Below are 24,381 nucleotides of genomic sequence, written 5' to 3'. Positions count from 1 at the left end.
AATTACTCATAAAGCTATTAAATATTTTCAACGTTTTCAAAAACTTTTAGGGCTTGCTAATGTTTTTACAATAAAACAAATATATGTTGATCATATTTTTTTATCAGCTTTACCAGAAAATAAGGGAGAAAGAATAACAAAAGAGATCTTCAGCTACTTCTCTCATGCAGAATTTTAATGGAATGAGATGCGAGCACAAATATATGGAGGATTTTAGGTATTTTTTTCATTTGATTGTATGCCAGTGTATTTACTGTGCATTTATTTTTCTGTATTTATTTTTCATTATGTCTGAGCTGTCCTCCATGCACTAGCAGTTTCCTCAAATGAAATAATACAGACAATAGAACCTCCTACATGGCTTATTTGAAGTAATATGAATTGATATGTATTCCAAATCAATTTAATGCCAGCTCATTTATTATCAAATCACGGAACTTCACTGGAAGCCTTTCAAATAATGTTTTGAAGTTCCTTTTAGTGTAAATTTAACTCCCAAAAATGATCCTTTGCCCTAAAAATATGGGATGAAGATGAGAAAAGATTATACAGGGTTCAAAAATCTGTAACTGTTAAAAATTATTAAACTATTATTATAAGGGAAGAGAAATAATGATATATGTGAGGGTTGTAAAAAAAAAAGAATGAAAATGTGAATCATGTTTTGATGGATTTAATTAAATATGCAACTGATAGAGTTAGGATGAGGAAAGCAATTATGGAAAAAGGGAGAGAATGGAGTATTAAAGGAATTTTAGGGACAGATAAAGATAGGGAGGAAAATTTGATTATTAATAAAGCATTGTTTTTATTTTTACGTGACACAAAAATAAAAAAAAAATAGAATATAGTAGGTGGAACTATAGAGCTACACGCTGATGTACAGTAGGTGGCGGCATGCACCTATAAGCTGTTTACAATCCGTAACAAAGAAGAAGAAGAAGATACTTTGCCCTCCGATCCACAAGGGGGCAGCTCTAACTTTACGTTGCACATTTTGACGTAACTCTTGCATTCACATCCGTGTTTACAAGCGAAGCGTGACGTTCACGGACCCGCACAAATCCGTCTTCAACCGAGGCTAAGCTCGTGTAGTTTTTTTTTTCAGGCTAACCCTCTCCCCCAAAAAAATGCTGCACCTGAGAGTTTTCCTTAACGAGAGACTGAACGCCGTGGCCGAGGAGATATTAGGAGCGGTGGAAAAGACAATAATCGTGTACCAGGAGGAGCTTTTACGCTCCAAAGATTCAGAAATCCAGCAGCTCAAGATGCAGCTGAAGCTCCAAAACTCGGGTAGGTTTGTAGGGAATCCATGCATCCTGCATCCTGGTGTCAGATTTACTCTAAATTAAATATGTTGTTTTCTTTTAGTCGATCCTGATTCGGAACAATATCTAGAAACCGAGCAGCTGCATTCTCCTCCCCCTCCCTCTGCTTCCCCTTCTCCTTCTGGGTCTCCTTCTGTCCAGCCACATCAGTCATCCCCTGCAATGGCTGCTCCGCATGAGGAGGAGCACCCGCAGGGGGAGGAGGAGGAGGAGGAGGAGGATGAGCTTGACTGCGCCGACCAGGAGCAACCGGAGACCTCGCAGGTCAAAGACGAGCAAGAAGAGGCAACGAAGAGGCACTTCTGGATGGTCCACGACCCCACAGAGAACCAAGAAGACCCGGAACCACATGTGCAGGAGTTCATCTCCCCCCACACCGGCATGCTGACCAGCATCCACGACCAAGCCTTGCATTTCCAGCAGCAGTTCGCCAGCAGCAACAACAACGGCGGCGGAGGGAGCAGCAGCGGAGAGGAGAGCAGAGACAGACCCTACATCTGCTCCGTGTGCGAGAAGCGCTTCAGCAACTGCTCCCACCTGGCAGCACACATCAGGACCCACACGGGAGAGAGGCCCTACATGTGCGACATCTGCAGGAAGACCTTCATCACCACAAGCGCCCTGAACAGACACCAGACCATTCACACCGAGGGGAAACGCTACATATGTGCTTTCTGTGGCAAGTCCTTTAAATGGATGGAGTCTCTTGGCAGGCATGTAAGGAGCGTCCACAAGAGGGAAAATATACAAGAATGAGCTCCACACTCATTCCCTGGTGGCTTAGTTATACTGTAATTATTACAAATCCGCTTATGCATTGATCATACATTTGAAATGTGATTTACTGTATGTAGTGTTGAAAATTCTTGGACAACTTGTGTACATTAATATGTGCAAGAATAAATCTTTTTACTTAATGTCTTGTTCACATTTCATGTAAGAATAAAACTTAAATTCTCTGACTGAATGTTTTTCTGCTTTTTGCTGCAGAGTAAAAATCCCACGTTTGCCCAGTAGGGGGCAGATGCATCCTTTCATTCATAATAATCCATCATTCCGATGCATTTGGCAGCGTGCATGTATTCTCTGTCCAAGAGTGGATTCGTTTTCCCACTGATAATGTTCTCAGTCTGCATGGGGGAAAAACCTGAGTTTCTCTCTTTTTGTTAAAATTAAAACCTTAGTTTCAAAGATCACATGATATAAAAAAAAAAATAAAGCCTAACATTATTTTTATTTATTTATGTGTCAATATCTTTCAAAGCCAATATTGCTCTATGTGCATATGTAAAACAAACTAAACTAGGTAACTTGTTGCTGCCTGCAACTGTCCTCAAGCATTTGTTATAACTGGCACTAAATTACATTTTAAAAGCTGGTTTCCAGATCCCACCTCACCGTTATAAGATATAAGCAGAGGAGGGCAGGAACTAGTTATATGTTTGATTTATGCCTTTTAATTTTGAAAAAAAGAGAAAGAAATACACCTGTTTAACTGCTTTAAACCTTTTCCTTCTAATAGAGTAACATTAAATTAAAGTAATACTAAGCTGGTCACCCATTTCTAGTAACCACTATTTGGAAAACAAACACATTTTAACTAAAAACACACATCTGTCTGGTTGGCCTTGGTGCAAAACAGGCTTCACTGGTTTTGTGCTATTTTGTTCACCATTGTGTCATTTCGAGGTCAAGTGAATATACAGTAAACAGTAGATACTGTCACTTCAATCTGAAAAACTCAAAGAGAAAAGACAATTAGGAGAAATGTATTGATACAATTACTTTGTCTTTGGCGCTGAGACCTCGGCAGGAAAGATAGCACTTGATTTTGATAGATATGAATGAACAGATATCAATATGATGCATGAACAGGAGCAGAGAATAGTGTAGTTTCTCAGGTGGATGTATGAAAAGCAACGAGTTTCTTCAGTTTAACTCCCGCCTAGGCTCAATTTGTTTTACTCTAAGATTTATACTAACTGTAAACTTAAGTAGGAATTTTTTCTGCAATGGAAAAACTAGTTAGAAAAAGTGTGTTTCTTCTGTTTTTATTTATCTTGTCATTTTTAGGTATCAGAAACCACACAGGATTTTATATTTATCTGCATGATTCAATTATTTTAATAAAATATATGGGATTAAACGGTACTAATCAAGTCCTATTTAATCTGATTCAAGAAATATTTAATTAGTCTTCAAATACTTTTTTTAAACTTAGCTTGAGTAGTTGTTTAAATGACTATTGTCCACTTGAATAAAATTGTATTGAAGCAGCGCTACTCTTACTGAGTTACTGCCCACTTTGCCCACTGCTAGATAAAAGTCTATACTCCTGTAAGCCTACTTCAAACCCTTGATATTAATTTAGTCGTCTAAGGGTTGTTTTGCTGGGGTCCTTCTAATAATTGTTCTCCTGAGTGACCCAAGTGTGCCTGAGCCGACAAGCTAAAGCCATTGTCTAATGGAAGGGTCTGCGACCTTTAAAATCCAAAGAGCCATTCTCTCCAAGTCCAGCAAATAATACTTGTTAAGAGTCACATCACCCTCCAATAAAATGCACATTATTTTTGTTAAATATACGCTGTGGGAAATCTGTTGCCATTTTAAATGACCTACAGTTTATTTGTATTTTTAGATTGTAAAAGAATGAATGTTTATTATGTTTAGTCACTATTAAGGGCCATTGTAGATGCTCCAAAAGGACACATGCAGCTCCAGAGCCACTTTAATAAATAAATTAGTTTTTGGTTTGTGAAATGTCAAAATGTAATAACATTCAAGGTTATATATATATATATATATACATTTTACCTAGAAGAAGGACTATGGATGCTTTTAAATAAATAGTATACTGTCACTGGTTGCAGCCTTAGTGCACATCATTGCTCATTACATTCAATTGCACATTCTCCATTCCTGTATTCTAGTAAGCTCTCCGATGTGCTGGCTTTTATCCACAAAGCTATTTTTGGACTTTAGCCTACATATCTATGCGGGAATATGCATAGAAAAATTTAATCGACACAGTTTTTGTTCTCGGAAATCCTCTTGATGCAGGTTCCAAGAGTCAGAACTGAACTGGGAAAAAAGACTTAAATTCTGCACCCCGGCAACCTGGAATGATGGACAAAAGGAATTAAAATTGATAACTATTTTATCAAGAAGGAAATTCAAATTTTGTATAAATGACAGAGTAAAAAGTATGCCTAAATGGTGTGTGTTAAATTTCTGAGTTACTCTCTGCTGCCCCCTTGTACCTTGTTCCTTTCCCCAAGCTCCCTTCTAGTTACTTCTATCCACCCCTGCTCCATATCAGCTGATTAGTCCATTCTTTGATCTGTCTCCCATATACTGTATACTCCTTCTCGTCAGTTACTGTTTCCTCATTTCTTGTTGTTACTTGGCTCCTAAAGTGTGTTTTCCCTGATGTCTCCTGTTTCTTTTTGTTCACTGTTTTTGGGTTCTTGGATATTGTTTCTGTTGTCTTTTTTATTAAATCAGCAAAACTCATTTCTGCCTCCTCATCTTTGCATTTGGGCCCTGAACTAACGCCTACAAACCTGACAGAACAGCAGTTTTCAGACACTGACGTAGATTCTATTTTAGATTCAAGTTTGACCTTTAACTGTCTTATCAAAGACATGATAGTGTATTTTTAGGTCAGCTTTTACTACGTGTACCTTTGGGTCACTTTTTCCTGTCGGAAATTGTTTATTCTCCAAAGTTTTAAGTCTTTTTAGCCTCTAATATGTTTTATTCTAGTATATTAAACTTCCTATTCATGTTTTTATCAAATCTGACCAGCCTCTCTGTTTCTACTGAAGAGAAACAGCCCTGCAGTATAATTCTGCCACCAGCACTCTGGGGATGCGTTCAGCTTTATATACAAGAAGAAATTAACTAAATGGATGCAGGTCTAGGACCAAAGTCCAAAATGGAAAAGAAAGAAAAACAAAATAAAGAAGATGGCTTGAAAAATTAAAACAGAAAATAGAGACCTTTGACAATAATGAATTTAAAAATATGAACAAGTTTTGTGTTTAAAACCATTCAGCATATTTGGCCTACACTTTACATATGTCCTGGATTTAGGAAAATAATGATGTGCTAAGAATAAAACCCCAGATGTGATTTTACCAGAGGGGGAAAAAAATGAGATGTGTCCTGCAGGAAGACTCATTACATATGTTGACACACTTCTTCAAGGTGACTTGAAATGACACAAACCCCACTGTTAAAGAAGTAGGAAGGCTGCGTGAAAGGAAGAGAGCTGCAGATTCTTTTGTTCTGGGAGATATCAATAAACGTGATCTGTGAGGTGGCAGTGAAGGCTGCAGCAACTGATCCGTTTCTCTGGTCGGTGAGAGCATGCACACATAACCCTGAGCCTTCAGCAGCTTCAGTAAATCATTCCTTTCAGCTTCTCCCTTCTTTGTCCTTCTCTCCAGATTTGACTCTTTTCTCTCTTTTTTTCCTTTACAGTTCAGTCAGGAATGCTCGCTCTACAGGGTTGCTGCTGCTGTTCACTGGAGCAACTCACCTCCCATGTCTCACGCTCATCCCATGTGTCTCCTATTAGCCTCACTCACCCGAGAGAGGGAGGGAGAGGCTGGTGCAGAGGGGGGTTGGGGCAGGGGGGTGGGAGGAATTTGATATGCTTTGTGCACGAGTGACTTGTATAAAACAAAAGGCAGGGCGAAAAGTCTGAATGTATGTGAAACACACACACAAACACTCAGGAAACTAGCAAAAAAAGAGATTATAATTTATTCCCAGATTATTTTCTTCTTTTTTTTTTGCCTTCATTTGCATCTTGTTTCACAAGGTAAATTGAAAATAAAAAATAAAAACCAACTGCCATACCATGAAAATGTAAAAAAATAATACAAATAATATGTGTTGTATATATAATTATATCATTATCAACAAACAGACAACATTAATCATAATAACAATACTATCATCATGAACAGAAACACTAAATTGCTGGTCTCATGCATATCGAATGTCCCTCTGGTACAAAAGAGGGGAGGATTTACTAAAAAGAGAACCAAAACTTCCACCAGTTCAGAAGAAGCGCCTAGCTACATGCAATGAAATAAAAGAGACTCATTCCTCCTGGCATCAAGTATTTTACAACATACTGTACTTCACAATCCTCACCCCTCCCACCTAGTATACTGTACAGAGCACAATACAAAACAAGATTAATACAGGGGAACACTGGGAGTCCGGTGTGGTTTGCAGGGACAACGTGCATCGTCTTTGCACCTCCTTCTTTTGTTAATCCTTTAAAATGTTCCCATTTGCAGCACTTGGTTCCCTGCCTTTCAGTCTGACTTTAGTTTAATAAGTTCCCTCTTTGTTTTCAGTGCTTTTCTTTTTTCTTTCTTCAGTCTGTTCTAGCACAGATTCACATGTTTATTGTCGTCTTCTTGCCCGAGCAGCTCTTCATCATGTCCCCCCCTCCCTCACAGGGTCTTGTCACTTTCTTTCTTCAGGTGACTGAAAGATAAAAAGAAGAAGAAGAAGAAATCGTGTTATTTTCACATTAATATGAAGGTCAGCATGGTTACATTTGGCTCCTAATGCTCATTGATAGATTACAAGTAAAGTGTTTGACAGCACCCTTTACTCGATGAGTGAAATCTCACAGAGAAATGTAAAAACAAAAAAATCTTTTATCCATGTTTAATAAATTAATAAAAATAAAAAAAATCTGTGGAAACCAGGTTAGAGGTAAACCAAACACTGGTAGACAAGTTAGCTTCTTTGGATGGACTTTAGTTAAACAATTCAACAAAAACATGTTTTCTTTAATCCAACTGTTTTTAATATTCTTTTTTTTGTTTATCTTCCTGTATTTTAATCATGTAAAGCACTTTGCATTGTCTTTGTACTGAATTGTGCTATACAAATAAATTTGCCTTGCCTTGCCTTGCCTTTAAACTATGGGTGACGTTCTGTAATGGCCTTAGAGGACATGTACGTAAGAAAATCAGTGTTTCCAGATTTTGCAATAACACTCCTGCAGGAAAATGAGTCCCAGAGCATAAAGCAGGGGTCTATGCTGCAGAAGCATGTTAATCAACAAAGAAACACCTAAAACCTGTAGGACAGAGGGCCCCAAGGACCAGGGTTAAGAAAACCTGGTCTAAACAACCTTAACAATCTACAGTAATTTTCTTCTTAGTCTAGCTATATCAAACCAGTTCAGAGCACAAATATTACATCATCGTTTAAAAGAAAGACAACTTATAACTTGAAAAATAGTTACTACTAGCAAATTGTTTGTCCTTCTTTAAAGGTATAGTGGAGGATTTTCCTTTTCCAGGTGGATCATCTAAATAATTGCTCCCCCTAATAGTCAGTCATTCTGGTGATAAGTTTACGTAAGGTTGTCCTATGTGCTCGTCCCCAGTTAGCTATCTTTTTCTACACATGAGCAATTTCAGGCATATATTTGATGGTGAGCTACGGTTTCTACGGGAGATTCTTTCATGCGATGGCGCACACTGAAAGCACAGGACGGTCTTCCCACTGATGCCTTGGTTGCAAATTTTCTACTCAACAGGTAATGTTTGGCATGTTATTTGGAGAAATCCATCTCACATCACTGCAAAACTAGGAGAAATGGGCTCATGCACGCGTTTAACAGGCGTTCCCTCTCGGGAGCGAGTACAGGGTTGTGCATGTACATGTTTTTTAAAGTGAAGAGGGAGGGTCTTTTCAAAAACTAGTGACAGTCTTCCACTACACAAAAAAAATCATTTTTTCTTATATTTTAACGTTTTAAAATAAAGAAAATTAAGTTTTACACAGAGAGGATAGATAAATGTCCTTCTATGGGATAAGCTTATCTGTGGAAATGTATGTAAAAAAAAAATCAGTTTCCAAACTAATAAAAGGAAAAAAATATATTGTTACCTTTTTGTACAGTAAAAGCAATTATTCCACGATAAACTGAAAAGTTATCAAAATCTGCATTTCTTATTACATCATTTCATTTAGAAAAAATGAAATGATGTAAAATTATTTAAAAAATATGCTTCTAAGTGCTAATAAAATGCATGGAACCCACACAGGGAGAGGTGGCAACTGCCTTTCTTTCAGATTGGAAAAATAGCACCTAAAAACAACTAATATTTCATAACAAGCATGATATGTGACTTTTAGTATACTCATGAAATAAAAATTATACATTTATCACTACTAAAATATGACATTTTTCTGCAGCTCTGGGTCAAATTATTGAAGAAAAAAAAACTGCAACAGACCCACAAGCATACAGACTTCTAATTAACGTAAAAACACTTTCTATTACTTTGTATTTCTGTAAAGCCAAATCAATAGAGTTGTATGGCAGAATGCCCAACACTGTTTTGGGGCAATTATGATAAAGAGAAACATGTTTTATTAGATTTATAAGGCAGGGTTTAAGCTGCCATCATGACTAGAAACCATAGTTTAAAGTGTCCTTTGTGGATAACAATATCCCTGCCTGTGAGGCTTTCAAAGGCTCCAACTGTACTTTGTAAAAGTTATTATGTCTCCTAGATATTTCAACATTTTGTAATGTTTAAGCCACTAACTTAAATGTAATTGCTTGTTGTTTTTTGTGACATAACATCACAAAGTACAATGTACCTTTGAAGAGGAGGGAAATCAAAAATGCTGTCCATTTTAAAGGAAAGGCCAGTAAAAGAGATAAGTAATTCAATTGGCAACCTAGTAACTCGAGAGGAGCTGCAGAGATGCCAATCTGTCTTTCAAGTGTGCACTCAGTAAATCTGCTTTTTAGTGAAGAGAGGCAAGAGGAATGCAGTGGCTGTAAAAGGCATCAGAAGTCTCATTTGCAGTTTTCCTAAAGCCATGGAAGGCATAAAGCAAACATGTACAAGAAGCTGCTCCTCTTTGGTCAAAAAAGACGCAAACTGAGTATTTTGGTAAACATGCAAAGCACTAGACGTAGTGGAAACCACATGGAACACACACCACTTGTTTAAAAATTGTTTTATCAAATACTGTAGTGTGGGAATGGTAGCTGGTAAGAGCTGATGGTGGAATGGATGGTGATAGAAACACAGTGAGTTTGGAAAACAAAATGTTAGAAACTGCAAAGGACTTGAGACTTCTACAGGTGTTTCTGTTCATCGACCAGCAGGTCAACAACTCTAAACGTACAGCCAGAATTAAAAAGGAAGGCTTACCATTAAAATGTGTGAATATGGTAGCACGGTCTAAGTATAAATCAAAGTAAGAATCTTTGAAAATAATATTCATAGATCCCCTCCATCCAATCTGGTCTGACTACCAGGACAAGTTTGACATGCAAATCTGGTAGAGACATGCCCTAAAAGTCTGGCAGTTGGGGTTTATTGATTCAGGGAGGTTAAAAAAAAAATTCAACCATATTTTTTTATTTAGATTTTAATCAGTAAAATATGTAATGCAATCCTATTTTTATCTGTAAATGTTTAAGCTTTTTGCATCATAGCTGCAGGACACAAAGCCTCTGCACCTGTAGTACTCGTCCTGTGTGAGGGAGTGGTGATGATGGTGATGGATCCACTGCTGTTCCAGGGCCAGTCTCTGGATCTGCAGCTCTGCGCTCTGGGCCTGCTGCATGGCCTGGAGCTGATGGGCCGCTGACATGGGACCAGTGAGGGAGGAAGGCTGGGGCAAGTCACGGAAAGGAGCACCTGTCATCAACACAAGGAGGAGGACAAAGAGGGTGAGCCGTCAACATCAAGACAAAAAACAGCGTCTTTATAAAAGTATCAGCACTGTGTTGTTTTTAGAGAAGAAAACTGAACGAGTACATGGACGAGGAGCCTTCTCCTCACCGAACAGCTGTTGGCGAAGCACCTCGCTGTCAGTGAGGGGGTGAGCCAGGATGGGGGTGCCTAGCGTTGCTCCTGGGTATGGAAGGCGAGCCAAAGGAGACCCCGACGCCAACGGGTCCATCAGGGGGTGAACCCCGCCCGCCGCTGGATGCCAGTAATGTAATAAGAAATACAGGACATACTTAAAGTGAGTCAAAGCAGGATCTTCAATGTGCATTCAGGAAACATAAATACACAAGGATTAAGGTAATAAAATATTATGAATATAATTAGTAAAATAAACATTCAACCATATAACATAGCATGTTACATTAGTAATAATAATATAGCCAATCCTCAAACCAATCCCACCATGAACCCCCTCAAAAAACTCACCATAAAAGCAACATCAACAAACTAGCGAAGGAAAAACGGTTTGATATTTTTAGAATACAAACTAAAAAAAAACAAAGGTGTTAAATAATCTTGCTCAATTAAGATAAACACTGCTGATTAAATGTTTTTTATCACCCCACATCATCTGATAAATCTGATATCTTTGGCTGATCCTCTACTGTATACTAAGATTTTACTTAATAACTATGTAAATCACATTTTTGTGGGTAAAATACTATTTAAAGTCATTAGTAATAGTTTTAATACAGTTACTTAAACCAGTAAAAACGAGTTTTGTGGCAGGCTGTTGGTAACAAAAAAAATTCATATACTAGATAAATTCCGTCATATTTTCCGTTATTAAGCCTTTATATTATTGACAGTTCAGGACTGAGTGACTTGAGGATTTAAACATCTTTAGTTTGGAAATAGTGAGGTCAATTTCACCAAATGATTAAAGATAAACTTTAACACAGTCAAATGAACCCCCAAAGAAATGCTGGTTTAGTTAAAAGGTTGCAAGAAATGTGAATAAAAGAAGATAAGGATCTAGGCTTTTTCTAATCATCGTAATTTTTCAGTCTATTTCTTTTCAGATTTTATTTCACAAATCATTTATTGGTTAATAAGCAGAATGATTGAACACTTTATTCTGCTTAAAGGTACTGTAGCCTAACTGAAGTGTAGATCCAGTAGATTAAATCCAATTATCATGGTGCCAAAGGTAATTAGCTCGGTATTCAAAGACATGTTTGAACCATTCTTTCTTCAGGGTGAAATGATAATACAACAATCATCTTTAATGATTAAAAAAACAAGAGATTAGTTTGAATTTAATGTGGATTTTCCCCAGTGAACACAGGATGCAGTTATACACTTAAATATATACACTGATCCACACTGTCTGCTTAAATGTTCTTGAGAAACTTGCACCTCAACAACCTCCTTTTTGTAGCCATCAAAAAGTTTCTGGTATATTTAAACAAAACCACTTTTTGACTCATACTTTTAATTAGGTTTGAGGTCAGGTCTTCAGGGAGGCTGTTTCAGAAGCTTTGATGTTTGTTCGGGAATATGTCTAGTCAAACAAAGCATTTCCTTTGCACTTGCACATCAGATTTTCCAGTTGCAAATAAATTAAGTTTCAATCCATAAAAAGAGGAGAAATAATATTTTTATTACCTATAATTCAAATACCAGTTAGCAACTAAATTAATGGCAAATGTGAATATTCTAAAATCAGCTCCACTGTTATCCCCAACATTCCAAACTTCTCCAATCTGACCCAAACTATAAGGGGTTTGAATAGAACATTGACCAAGAAATATTAAAGTGAAAGTTTTAAGTTTGACCGAAATTTTCAGCTGAAAAGTTTTATGATTAATTAAGACAAGGAAGGATAAAGTTTGTTTGCAAGACTCAAGGTGAGGGTTTCATTAAAGGATTATGCCCTCTGTCAAGCATGGTGGTGGCAGCATCATGCTGAAAAATAATTTTATTGCCAGCAGCAACGGTGCATAAACATATGTAGAGGGATGAACTCCACATACTTTAACTTCTCCTCAAATCAGGTTTTTACTTTAAACTCACAGTTAGGTGATCTAACTTTTTTTTACAATCTCTATCATATTAAACACTAGTGATACATGCTAGAAATAAAAATATAAAATCCTCAGTGCCAGTTACCATTTCCTGCCACCATAATGCAAGGATCTTGTTGATTACCACAAAAAGCACATGGTTGAGGTGCAACATGCTATAAATAAGCCTGTGTTTGTCTTTCTTGTTTTCCGGTGTACCTGATTCTTGGCTATAAAAAATCACTGAAGATGTATTGCTAGTGATCATTCCAACCTGGAAAAAAAAATGTAAAAATATAATTAAAAGTCCAAAATTAAAAGAGCCATTTCTCAGCATAAAAGACAACCTTATCATGGTGTCTCTAATGACTTTTAAAAATACAATTTTAAAAGTTACAAAATCTAAACCTGTCTTTTTCTTAAGGGATATTTATGTGCATTTCACAAAAGGTGATTCAAAAGCAATGATGTTTTATTTTCTTTAGTGTCCCTTTTCCTTAAAAATTACCAGAAAAATACATCAACTAGGATTTTATATTTTCCTGGAGGTTCTGGACAGTCATTTAAATCATTGAATAAGTAAGAACATGCTATGACTCTAGGAAATATTTCTGTTTGCTGTATATTTTTATTGCTGTTGATTTCTGCCCACAAATAAACAATTATTCTAAATACGTTTCTGACTCTAACTTTGTTTTAGTAACAGATGTGTGGTTTGTGAGGACTGGCATAAGCTGACTGACAATGACAGCATTGGTAATAGCAGTTGGTACCTGTGTCTTGCTGGTGCAGGTGTAGATGTGAGTGGATGTGTGAATGCTGGTGATGATGAGGCGTCACGTTCAACATCTGAAGACGTCCCAGATTCTCTCCTTCTCTTCCTCCCCCTGCTCCGTTTCCATTACCCCCTCCTGCTCCTCCGCCTCCCCCACTTCCTCCCCTCTCTCGCTCCCTCTCTCTTTCTCGCTCTCTGTCCCCAAAGGCCGGCAAAGCAGCTCTGTCCCGCTCCCTCTCCCGTTCCCTCTCTCCACTCCTGTCACGCTCGTATGAGGCAGGGGAGCGTGTGGGAGTTGGATAAGTCTCGGGTGGAGCAGCTGGGGCAGGAGGTGGTGGCACATGAGAGGACAGGGAGTTAGGAAAAGAAGAGTGGGGCACTGGGTGGTGTAGTGAGGACGAGCTAGAGGTTGGTGGATTAGGTTGAGGAGGAGCCGGTGGAGGTGCAGAGGGGGGTGCCGGGGCTGAAGGAGCGGCCAGCGGGGTAGATGAAGGGTGAGAGGGGAGAGAAGGTGGAAGAAGAGAAGAAGGAGGGGGATTGGATAGTGACTGTGGGGCAGGAGGTGGAGGAGGTCGGGTTACTTGTGCCAGGGATGGGTTCTGAAGGTGTGGAGGTCCAGGTGGAGCTGGAGGAGGTGGAGTGCCATAGAGTGATACCTCATTTGCCGCCGCACCTCCTGCAAGCAGCAGGGAGTGAGCATGTGCATGGGCATTCGTGTGCGCATGTGAATGTGAATGAGCCAGAGCAAGAGCTGCAGGATCGGGTATGGATCCTGCTGGATAAACACGCTCATCACTCTTAAATTCAAATCCAGGCTTTAGCCGATCTCGATGGGCGGCCATTGCATGAGGGAAACCCACGCCTCCTAAACCCGCACCCCCAATTCCTCCTGGAACAGGGCCTCCTGCCACTCCAGGGTGTCCGGGGACACCTGGGCCACCTTCAAGGCTGCCACCATACAAAAAGCCCAAGATAGCAGCTGCTGTTGCTGCATCAGCAGGTAGGTGGTGCGGGTGGCTCAAGGCATGATTTTGTATTTGAGGGAGGAAGAATGAGGGGTGGACATGGGGGTGACCATGGTGAACTTGAGGGTGGTGTCCCTGAGCACGACTTGCTGCTCCAAGTGGAGACATGGCATGTGGGCGTGCGTATTCACTCAGGGTTCTAAGCGCTGGTGTGTCAGGTCCTAAATACGGACCTCCTAAACCTATCCCTAGGGCCCCCTGTGGGCCACCAACCACTGCTGATGCTCCACCCATGGTGGGTAAGAGGAGGGAGTGGGGAATGGCATGCGACAGAGAGGGGTGGAGATGATGTGCAGGTGGAAGATGTGCATGTGGATGTGAGGGGTGGTGCTGGGGGTGAGAAGGAGGATGGGCTACTACGTTGCCCGAGGAAGAAGCGGAAGAAGAGGAAGGGTCGAGAATAATAGAGGATGATGGGGGGAAGAAGAGCGAGGAACCCTGGCGTCCCCCTCCAGCAGCGCTGACGTCTTTCTGGTGCTAAAAAAAACAAACAAAAATCAGGAGGGACAGTAAATCATATGTTAGTGACCTAATTTCCTTCCCATTAAAAATATCAGTTTAATCTTCATCCATATTTTGTGCACACCTGTAAATGACGATCCAGTTCTCTCTCACGTTCTCTTTCTCTCTCTCTTTCTTTCTCTCTCAGATCTCTGGCCCTTTGCTCTACTTCCCTGCGAGCTCTTTCAATCATTTCATTCCTCTTTTTCCACAATTTGGAGCCATCTAACGGGACAAAGAGGACATCACTGCGGGCACAGGAGTTCCCGCTTCCTCGGTCAAGGACTTTATGAAACCTAGAATCATAAGACACATTTTTTCATAACTATCAGGGATAAGAATGACCGTAGGAATGTAGAAACACTGACAAACATTACAAAAATGTCACTTAACAATCACAAAGTTCAATATACTTCATTTGAGTTTTATCCATGGAAATAATTAAAGCAGAGTTAGGTTTTAAGAAATGCGTCTTAAGCGCTGAAAAGCTTTAGTTTTTCCCAGTTAACTCTAGATGGCCTGCAGAGGCCATCTTTCAGGTGGGAGAAACTGTTGATAAGAAAACTATTAGCTATACACTTTACAGAGTGGAGAGGCCGTTGGTTTTCTTTAGCAGGAATAGGGAAGCTTGCGAATACTGATGAGAAAAATTGCTGAGCTAAACAAAGAATAATCCTGTAAGAAAACCTGTTAGAAGCTGCTAATGACCTGAGACTGCAGTTCCCCTCCCAGGAGGTCAAAGACTCTACATGTATAGCCCGTGTTTTACAAAATCCAATTGAGAATTTCTCAGAAGTATTGAAAACTGATGTTCTTCTGTCTGACTCGGTCAGAGCTGCCCCCTCAGGGGCAAAAGACATCAGGAACATCCGCCACCCCATTTCAGGCTTTTATTAGCAAAAATCTGAATATATTCCTTCCACTGTAAAACTATGCCATACACTGCTTTGATCCAGTAAACAGTTTCAAATAATTACATTGAATTTAGTTGTTATACTGTGATAAAATGTTGTTCATATTTTTGCAATGCACTGCATCTTAATTTGACTTTACCGTGCTGATTGGCTGGCATGGATAGGAATATCCACATGTTTTGGTTCAGGTGAGGGACTTCTTAATACTGGTGGAGGGCTTTCGTTTTCTTCCCTGTCCTCTGGTGGCTCTTCTTTGATAACAGGTGTTGGAGGTAGGCCTGTATCTAAATTTCCTTCTCCACCATGATGTGTCGAGCTCAAGGTAGGTGTTGGGACATTGCTGTTGTTGGTGGTGGAATTACTAAGAGTTGGCGGTGCCTTTGAGACATTCTGAGGTGAAAGGGCCTGTGAGTTAGTGTTGCTGCTACTACTGACTGTGCTACTGTTGCTACTGTTGTTTGCCATGGTGCTGCCATTGCTTCCATTGGAGTGATATGTGCCACTAAACTGAGGGTGATTGTTCAAAGCGCCATGGAAGGATGAAGGGCGGCATCCAGGTGAACAGCTGGATGGCACACCGGGTACAGGAATTTGTGAAGTGGGTGCAGAGGAAGAACCAGAAGGAAAGGATGTGAAGGCTCCCATCTGATTGGTAGATGGGCTAGGTAATGGAGACAGAGGAGTTGGAGGAGTTTGGGCAGAGGACTGATAGTGTGAGGGACGTACATTAGGTCCCATACTTGATTGGGGTGGCTGGGAATGAGAGGATTGAGGGGGGTGTACAGGTGGCTGAGGAGGAGGATGTGGGTACTGTCCATGATGACTGGAGGAGGAGGAAGGAGAGAGTGCAGGCGGCTGATTAGGGCCTCCACGGCTTTGGTACAGAGCAGATTCTCGCATATTTGAATCTCTCTCTCTCTCTTTGGGCCCAGGCTGGTAGAGGGGGTGAGATGGGTGAGGGTGTTGTGTTCCTCCAGTCCCTGGGTACTCTCGTCCCAGGTTTGGAGTCACTCCCGGGGAGCTTAAGTACTCTCGATTTGTGCCAGTAGAAGGAGGTGCCGCAGTAGTAAAGTCTTTTCCTCCAGCTGGAGGATAGTCTCTGTGGAAGTGATCTGTTCCAGTTGAAGGCATTTGTGTCTGTTCCATGGGAGGAGGGAAGTCTCTGTTTGATGGATTTGGGGGATGCGAATGGGGGTGTGAAGGAAGAGAGGAATGAGAGGGGTGATTGGGGTTGTTTTGGGGTGAGGCGGGTGGATCACGATTCAAAGTAGGGGTGACTGATAGACCAGTGGCTGAGCTTTGGGGGTTTCCCTGTGGTATGGAGTTGCTGTTAGGATTGCTGTTACCCAAAACCTCCCTTGTCTGGCTCCCAAACTCCCCCCATCTGTTGCCATCTTTGTCTCTTGGATGCCCTCCTGCTGCTCCAGTGGGGCCAAAGTCTCTATTCTGGTTTTGATTTGGCAGATTAAACTCTCTTCCTCCTTCCCTTTCCCTTTCGCGCTCCCTGTCCCTGAACGCTGGACCAAAGTCTCTTCGATCTGGACCAATGTTAGGTCCATCTCTTGCAGAACCTTGGTACTCCCTATTTTGCCCTACAGACATTCCCCCAAACTCCCTTGCTGGAATGGTGTTTGGCCCACTCAAACCAGCACAGCCATTATTATTATTACTTCCCCCTCCATTATTGTTATTGCTGCTGCCAACAGGTGCAGAAAACTCTCTGTTGATTTCTCTCCCACCACACTCCCCCCTAACTCCCCTCTCTCCTGTGGGCCCCCTCTCTCTGTCTCCTCCCCCTCCAGTGTACCTGGGAAGGTACTCTCTGTGGGGGTGGGGGTGAGAATGGGGGAGATAAGAGGGGTGGGAGGAGGAGTGGCGAGAAGATGGTGGGTTGTAGACAGAAGGAAGTTGCTGCTGTTGCACAGGAGGCTGGTGTTGTGGGTGGTGGCTCCCAGGATAACGGGAGTAGCTCCAGCTCCCCTGACAACCAGTTGCTGCCCCGCCCTGCCAACTGGTTGAGCTGTAGTGGTGAGGATGGCTGGAGGGCTGGTTCTGAGGCTGAGACTGGGAAAAGGGCTGCGGGCTGCATTGTGGCAGCAGAGAGGGTGGGGTGGACTGAGCCTTGTCCATGAGTTTCTCTGTTTTTTCAGTTTTGTCTCTTTCTGTCTTAACTTCAGTCTGCAAGTTTTGTCCCCCAAGCTCCAATGGCTTCAGGGCAGGTGGAGGAGGAAGTGGAGGGGGTAACGAGTGAGGAATGTTGGGGCTGTTATGTGAAAAATCTCCTCCAGAGATAGTTGTCTTGTTCACACACTGTGGGCTGGCTTTGGAAGTCATTCTACTGCCTTCAACACCTGCTGTGCCATATTCTTTACACATCAATTTGGAGTCCAGTGAAAAATAAGATTTCCGTCCACTGTTGCTGTCATTTGATGAATCCCCTCCACGAAGAGAAGGTGTCAAGCTGGAGGAAGAGCAAGGAGTGGAAGGGGGCTTCAAAGATGGTGAATCTTCAATTGTCTCTATGTCTTGTTTTTCGACATCGCCACAGGGCTCTTCGCCTCTCCCTTCTTGTAATGTTCTCCTATCCTCTCCAGTCACCTTCCCAGCCCCAGCCTCTTTACCTTTCTCCCGTTCTCCTTGCTTTGGTGAATCGGGCCCATCAGAATCAGAGTCCAGGCTACCCAGTGGGGAAGCAGAGAGACTGGGAGATGAGGATCGATTGTCCTGGTCTATGTCCCGCCCACTGCTCAGGCTGCTACTGCTATTGGCAAGGCTCCCTACAGCTGAACTTCTGCTGCCTTGTGATTGGCGATCTTCATTATCACTCTCTCGAGATTGGCTCGCAGCTGAAGTTGGAGGTGGAACATTTGAAGGAGTTGAGCTTTCAGTCAAGTGTGTTGATGTTGGAGGATTTGGGTTAGGCGCTGAATCCTATTGAAAAAAGGGGTAACTTTAGAATGAGGGAATAATAGTTGCAGTCAGAAATTGATTTATGTCTAAAATAGCAAGAAGCTGGCTGCTTTAAAATGGATCTTTATATGAGAAGTTGAAGAAATGCAAAACAAACCTGAACTTTCTGTCTCTTTGGAGGTGATACAAGTTCCTCCCCCTCACTCTCTGATGAATCATGCCCTTGTGATCTGCGACTGAAGCGATTTCCAGCCAGTTCCTCACCACCACCTCTTTGCTAAAACAATACAAGACTTTTAATTCTGTTGTCCTAAATCCATTAGAGATTTACATCTGTTTCTAGAACAAAGCCTATAGCGGAAGGCGCTTAAACATATAGAACATCAGTCCTAAACACAAAGCTTCAAAGGATTCAATGTGCTGACATGAAATAAGGTAAACAATTCCTATCACTGTAAGACTGCCTGTAGAAACCATGCAAAAAAACTTACGCACACTAAATTCAAAACACAGGTGCTGTGTTTTTAGCTTAAACACTTTATCATTTGCCTGCATGCAAATTATTATAGTCAAGAAAGTGAGAGGTAACAACAAGCACAAAGAGATAAGCTCTAACCGTCTGCCGTTCGGTGCGCTCAGGACGAGTGGGGCTGGTGTGAGGGCGCCTACCCCTTCTCTCTTCACTTGCCCCCCTCCTTCGCCCACTGCGCATGGGCATCTGTAAAGTCCATAGGAAGGAGAAAACATGGCGGGATGGGATTAAAGACAGAATTAGAAAGAGGGGATAATTGAAATTAATTAGGAAAATATGTATCATGGAAAGGTGAGGGAGTTGTTTTAAACCAAAAAAAAAGAAAAAAAAAGAAATGGGGGTAGTATACGTTAGCAGTAGTAATAGCAAAAATAAAGAAAAGAAGAGAAAGGGCATGAATAACAACAGAGACAGAGAATACTTGTCTTGGGAAAATTATCCTGTGTTAGACTAATTATAAATAGTGAGATAAATGCTGAGAAATTAGACAGGTATGCAAGTTCTAACAATTCTGAATAAAAAGAAATGCAAGCCATGTGTATACCGATTCTTTGTGTGTCCTTGTTTTCATTATTCTTCCTCTATTATGTCCATTTTACAACAGAAGCCATTGCAGAAACAAAACTGGTCCCAGTTGTTTACCAGCTGCAGGAACTACAGAAACCTGCAAAGAAGAAGTAAAGAAGGCATGTTCAGACAGAATGGAAATCTTGCTTAAAAATACTATATTTTTCAATAAGCATTTTAAAAAAGGAAGCTGTAGTCACTGATGTAAGGCACTCACAAATTAGTTCAGTAATTGGAGACATTTTTAATGCCAGTAGGCAGAAAAACTGCATTTAAATCCCCTGCATGATGCACACTATATCGGCACAACAGCTCTTTGCTGCCCTTTTTGTAGAGGATAAATAAAAAACTACAATCCTACGAGGTTCATCCAATTCAAATGTCAAAATGTATCTGGAACAGCTGGGATATTGGCATTTTGGAATGTAGTCTGTAGGAAACATACTGGTAATAAGAGCCACATTCCCCCCCCTCGCTTTCTTCCACCTTTCCCATAACAACCCACAGCTACTTGTGGTTAACCCACATGACCTGGTTATGGTCAGAAGAATCACATGCTTATTTATTTAGCAAGCCATTAGAGAAAAGAACAATGTCAAGATTCTTTTTTTTCCATGTGGTTCTGCTTGATAATGAACAGAAGGGACTCATCGAGTTGGTCTAATTCATACATTCGTGTGCCACTATGATGAAAAAAATGTCTCATGAATATTAAATGAGGATAAAAATAGTGCATAGGGTTGTAAGAGAAAAGAAAGAACAGTAGAACAGCAGAACCACAGTGTGTGAACATTGTAGGTGAGTCATGTAGCAGCTTTACCACACATTAATTAGAGAAAAGGATGTTGTATCAAGTATGAAATCAGAAACAAACACTAGAAATTATTATAAATATGCACACACTGCTTATAACACAATCACATGGCTAGGTGCAATAGGTCTAGGTGCAATAAAGGTGACTTGTTGAGGTTCAAACTGATCACCAGCATGAGAAAAAAGGAAGGTTAAGGGTTGTCGGTTTCAGGCAGGCTGTACTGATTTTTTCTTAATCTGTTGATCTACCTGAACTGTCAATCACAGCCACATTTCTGGTGTTTTTATGGAGAATTGTCTGCAAAACAAAATGTATAAAATATGTGGTAGTGAGCTGGACAGATATTGTTCCTTGGCTTGTGGAGAGAGAAAGGCAGTGGTAGCTCAAACAAACACTTTTTCAAGCCAGTTTGGTTAAATACTCTTTAGAGATGTGAAGTTGTTTTATCTGCAGCAAATGTTTGACACACTTAGGTCAATATGGACAAAAGTCATGAAGCAATGTTTCAACAACCTTCTGAACCATGACACAAAAAGTACAGATATTTCTAACAGCAACAGAGAGACAACCTGGTACCACCTTGACAACAGAGAGTCTATCTCTGAGACTCATTCCAACAACCTAATGTAAGGGTGATGTTTTGATGTTGGTTGGTATTTTCTTAGACACCTTAAGGTCTCTCATGTTTATCTTAGTTTTATTTTTATATCATTATGATTGCAGTATAGCAATTTTCATACAGGTATCACAAAGATTGATTCTATATGTAACACAGTTCAAAACATCTCAAGCTGATATATAAGGCCTCCACAGCCGCCGAACGTCAAACCAACGGAGCTCCTTTGGGATTTGATGGAAGCTGATGGAAAGGGAGCCATCAAATCTGGAGCAAAAACACCTTTAGTCAATAAGGATTAAATATTGTATCAAATGAATTTCACAACACCTTGTTGACTCTATACCAAAAATAACTATGGCAGCCCTAATCACAAAAGGGGCCCAGCCTGGTTCTATCCACATGGTGGAAAACATTATCCTACCTTTGGGTCTGGGTATTCTCTCCACACTTAGGGTCACTTGACCCCGGTGAAGAGTATGTTTAATTTTAAAGGGTGCAGTTGACCAGGCATATACATTCCTGTATATACATGACCTACATAGTCACAAGATAGCAAAGAAATAGAGCTAATTTTTAATGAGGTTTAATGGGAGGTCTGAATGACCAATGTCTGCAGCTACTCAATGAAAGTAGCTGCAGTCATTGGTTCAGTCAATTTATTTGCAGGTAAATAGATTTGATGCTGAAGACAATTCTGGAGGCGCAAGTTGCCCAATCAGGTACTAGTAAGGTGTAAACAATCAATCCATTTTCTGACACGCTTTATCCCAAGCGGGGTGGCGAGGGGTGCTGGTGCCTATCTCTGGCTGTCTACGGTCGAGAGGCGGGGTAAACCCTGGACAGGTCGCCATTCCATCACAGGGCAACACAGAGACAAACAACCATTCACGCACACACTCACACCTAAGGAGAATTTAGAGAAGCCAATTAACCTAACAGTCATGTTTTTTGGACTGTGGGAGGAAGCGGGAGTACCCGGACAGAACCCACGCATGCTTAGGGAGAACATGCAAACTCAATGCAGAAAGACCCTGGGTCGGGAATCGAACCTGCAACCTTCTTGCTGCAAGGCAGCAGTGCTACCCACTAATATTCCCTAATATACATGTGTTCAGCAGCACATACCGGTACATGATTCCCCATGTATTATTTTAAATTGATTCATAACGCAGAAGAAGGAGCAGCATCTGCAACCAGCAGGGGGTCTGAACAATGCTTCTCAGTTACAGGTGGCATCTATGCTGGCCTGCCAGTGGTCGACCAGTCATCAAACACCAGCAGTGTCACCACCACTCGCAGCACATGCATCATCAACAAACTGGCCTCCCCTCTCTGCGTGCGTGTGATGCAAAGCAGCAGCATGCAGTAGCTCTGCTTACATCACCAACGATCCTTTTCTTTCTGCAAATTGGTACTGAGACACATGCAAAAGGGAAATGAGCAAAGCTGTAGACTATCCACTGGAGCCCAAGCAAGCGTCTCAGCAGCACATACATGATTTTCCAGTCTAAGCTGTTTTCCCAAAGCGATGCACATGTAAGACATAAGGGGAGAAAATAAGGTAAATCGGAATGGCGATTTGCTTTGGCTCCCATCAGACCCCATTTTTCCTCCCTATGTAGACGCACCGCGTCGTGCGGCATTTATTCACCGGGACGTAATATTAGATATAGCAACGCAGATTGATGATGATGATGGTGGTGATGTGCGCACAAAGAGTAGGTAAAATGGTATGGAGAGAGAAAAAAACGTGGCTTACTCACAGGAATGTGTAAGAATCCATTTTCTCCTTACCTATAATGCCGAGCGATGTCTCCCACTTTGCCGTTTTTTTCTGCTTTATGTTGCGCGCCGATACGCGCACCTCAGGGCCCAGGCGTCTGTCAGCAGAGCCTGGCGCTGGCTCATGTTGCAGCGGGGTCCGATCATAACAATAACGCTCAACAAATCTCCTGCTACTCCTTGCAGGAGAAAAAAAAAACCAGGGAAAAAAAAAAACAGGGGTGCCAACTGCAGACTGTACAAATTGATGCCTCTTCCCCACCCCCTTTCGGTCCCCCCTTTTTTTCCTATTTTGCACCCCCCTTCTCTCTCCCCCCCTCTTTCTTCAAGACGACTTGCACTTTTTTGTACCCCCTCTCCAGCCTTACAGTCAAAATATTTAGTGTGAGAGAGGAAGGGATGAACGTCGGGTGAGGGAAAGGGAGAGTGGTGAAGGCGTGATTTGCATAAGGAGAGAAAGGGGGGAGAGAGGAGGAGGGAAGAGAGGCGCAGAGTGAGGGCCAAAACTCTGAATAGGGAGGGGATCCAGAGGGAGGGTCTCCTTAGACTAGTCCCTCCAGAGTCACCTTTACTATATGGAGCGTTTGGATTAGTCACAGCAAACCACATAGAGGAAAAAACAAAAAAAAAAGCATGGAATGCTTGTGTTTAAAAAGATAAAGGTGCACATACGTGCTTTTCACGAATAAGTGCATCAACAAAGGAGATTTGGACACGTTTGGAAACAGTTAAATGAGTCTGTCTGGGAGAAGGTTGCAGCGGTGTGTCCAGTCAAGCGGCTCTGCAGACCTCCTCCCTGCTCTTGTCGTTCACTCCCTCTCCTCTCCCCTTCTCACAGCCCCCTGTCCCGTCTCCTATTGTGTGGTAACCCTGGCAACCCGTCCGGAGACTGTGCGTCGTGCGCCTGCGTGGCTCCAGCCTTCCTTCATCATCCTCATCATCGCCACGGGCAGCAGCAAGAAGCCAGAGGAGGTGCGACAGCGTCAGAGGCCACTCCTCTTGCGCGCCCTCTGCTGGTGGGTCCTTGAACTCACAGCGAATGCAGGCTCGTGTCTTTAAATGTGATACATTTTGTTTAAAAATAGGATAAACGTAAAAAAATATATGCTGTTTAGGCAGAACTGTACGCCCACCTACCTTATGGTGTGTTTGCTGCACGTACAAGGCAGCTCATGGTATTTACATACTGAACTGAATTTAAAAACTGGGAATTTGTAAGCAAAATAAACGCTTCTAACTCATTGTTGTGTGCCATGAACCGTTAATCGACCAGTATTGTTTGTTGGAGTGTGGATGATTCCTTAAAAAATCGTAGAGCAACGTAGGTGTTCATTCTGATCTACTATTATGCATAAACTAAGAGATGGTTTTCCAAGTTACAATTTGCAAAAAGCAAAAAACAGGAAATAAAGTAGGCCTAATTCATAATTACAAGTGGCAAAGTCAGTATTCACCAAACCAGTTCTGGAAATGCAACATTGCTGTCACATGTAGATTAAAAGATTGCAAGATTGCTGTTTATTCCTACAGTCCCCTGCAGGAATAAGCTGCATATTTGAATATGGTCACCTACTATTTATAGTGCTAGTAATATATAATATTTCACATTTTACTGGCACTATAGTTAGCCTGTGTTTACAAGGATTTCATTTCCAGAGCCAAGCTATGAGACAAATGGGAAGCAGCAAATATAGCCAGCAGCACATATCCCCCACTTCAGGATTTATCTGTTATTTTTAAAACATTTTGGATCTCTTTTGAGTCAATTATGAAAGTTAATAAAGCTTATTATGTTTAAAACACAATTTTT

General features: G+C 41.3%; 2 protein-coding genes across 8 annotated transcripts; one reads left to right on the top strand and one right to left on the bottom strand.

The window, feature by feature from the left end:
• The first annotated feature begins 1,022 nt into the window (after nt 1–1,022).
• LOC107082192 (zinc finger protein 3-like) lies at nt 1,023–2,287 on the top strand. Its single transcript, XM_015370733.1, has 2 exons — nt 1,023–1,293; nt 1,372–2,287. Exons 1-2 carry the CDS (start codon nt 1,131–1,133, stop codon nt 2,082–2,084), a joined length of 876 nt encoding a protein of 291 aa, XP_015226219.1. The 5' UTR covers nt 1,023–1,130; the 3' UTR covers nt 2,085–2,287.
• Nucleotides 2,288–6,108: 3,821 nt separating this feature from the next.
• On the bottom strand, nt 6,109–22,833 carry atn1 (atrophin 1). 7 transcript variants are annotated; one of them, XM_015370776.1, is made up of 10 exons: nt 22,584–22,832; nt 19,334–19,453; nt 18,874–18,975; nt 18,415–18,534; nt 15,487–18,278; nt 14,519–14,729; nt 12,906–14,409; nt 10,154–10,321; nt 9,853–10,033; nt 6,109–6,836 (listed from the first exon to the last, which is right to left on the bottom strand). In XM_015370776.1, exons 2-10 carry the CDS (start codon nt 19,358–19,360, stop codon nt 6,803–6,805), a joined length of 5,139 nt encoding a protein of 1,712 aa, XP_015226262.1. In that variant the 5' UTR covers nt 19,361–19,453; nt 22,584–22,832; the 3' UTR covers nt 6,109–6,802. The 7 variants fall into 7 exon arrangements, 5 of the variants coding, with proteins under 5 accessions (XP_015226262.1, XP_015226264.1, XP_015226265.1 ...); XM_015370778.1 differs by having other exon boundaries at nt 10,178–10,321; XM_015370779.1 differs by lacking the exon at nt 6,109–6,836 and having other exon boundaries at nt 10,178–10,334; nt 22,584–22,833.
• Nucleotides 22,834–24,381: the final 1,548 nt, after the last annotated feature.

The sequence above is a fragment of the Cyprinodon variegatus genome, unplaced genomic scaffold (assembly GCF_000732505.1).
Source record: "Cyprinodon variegatus isolate N-32 unplaced genomic scaffold, C_variegatus-1.0 Scaffold48, whole genome shotgun sequence".
Lineage (NCBI taxonomy): Eukaryota > Metazoa > Chordata > Actinopteri > Cyprinodontiformes > Cyprinodontidae > Cyprinodon > Cyprinodon variegatus.
Note: the sequence above shows the minus strand (reverse complement) of the source record. Positions and strands in the feature narration are given on the sequence as shown.

Excerpts from the sequence above, each read along its gene's own strand:
- LOC107082192 (XM_015370733.1), top strand. The coding sequence starts at position 1,131 with ATGCTGCACCTGAGAGTTTTCCTTAACGAGAGACTGAACGCCGTGGCC. Across the intron at positions 1,294-1,371 it reads GCTGAAGCTCCAAAACTCGG|TCGATCCTGATTCGGAACAA; the intron begins GTAGGTTTGTAG and ends GTTTTCTTTTAG.
- atn1 (XM_015370776.1), bottom strand. The coding sequence starts at position 19,360 with ATGAAAACAAGGACACACAAAGAATCG. Across the intron at positions 18,279-18,414 it reads CAAAGAGACAGAAAGTTCAG|GATTCAGCGCCTAACCCAAA; the intron begins GTTTGTTTTGCA and ends TTTTTTCAATAG. Across the intron at positions 10,034-10,153 it reads GGAGAAGGCTCCTCGTCCAT|GTGCTCCTTTCCGTGACTTG; the intron begins GTACTCGTTCAG and ends TGTTGATGACAG.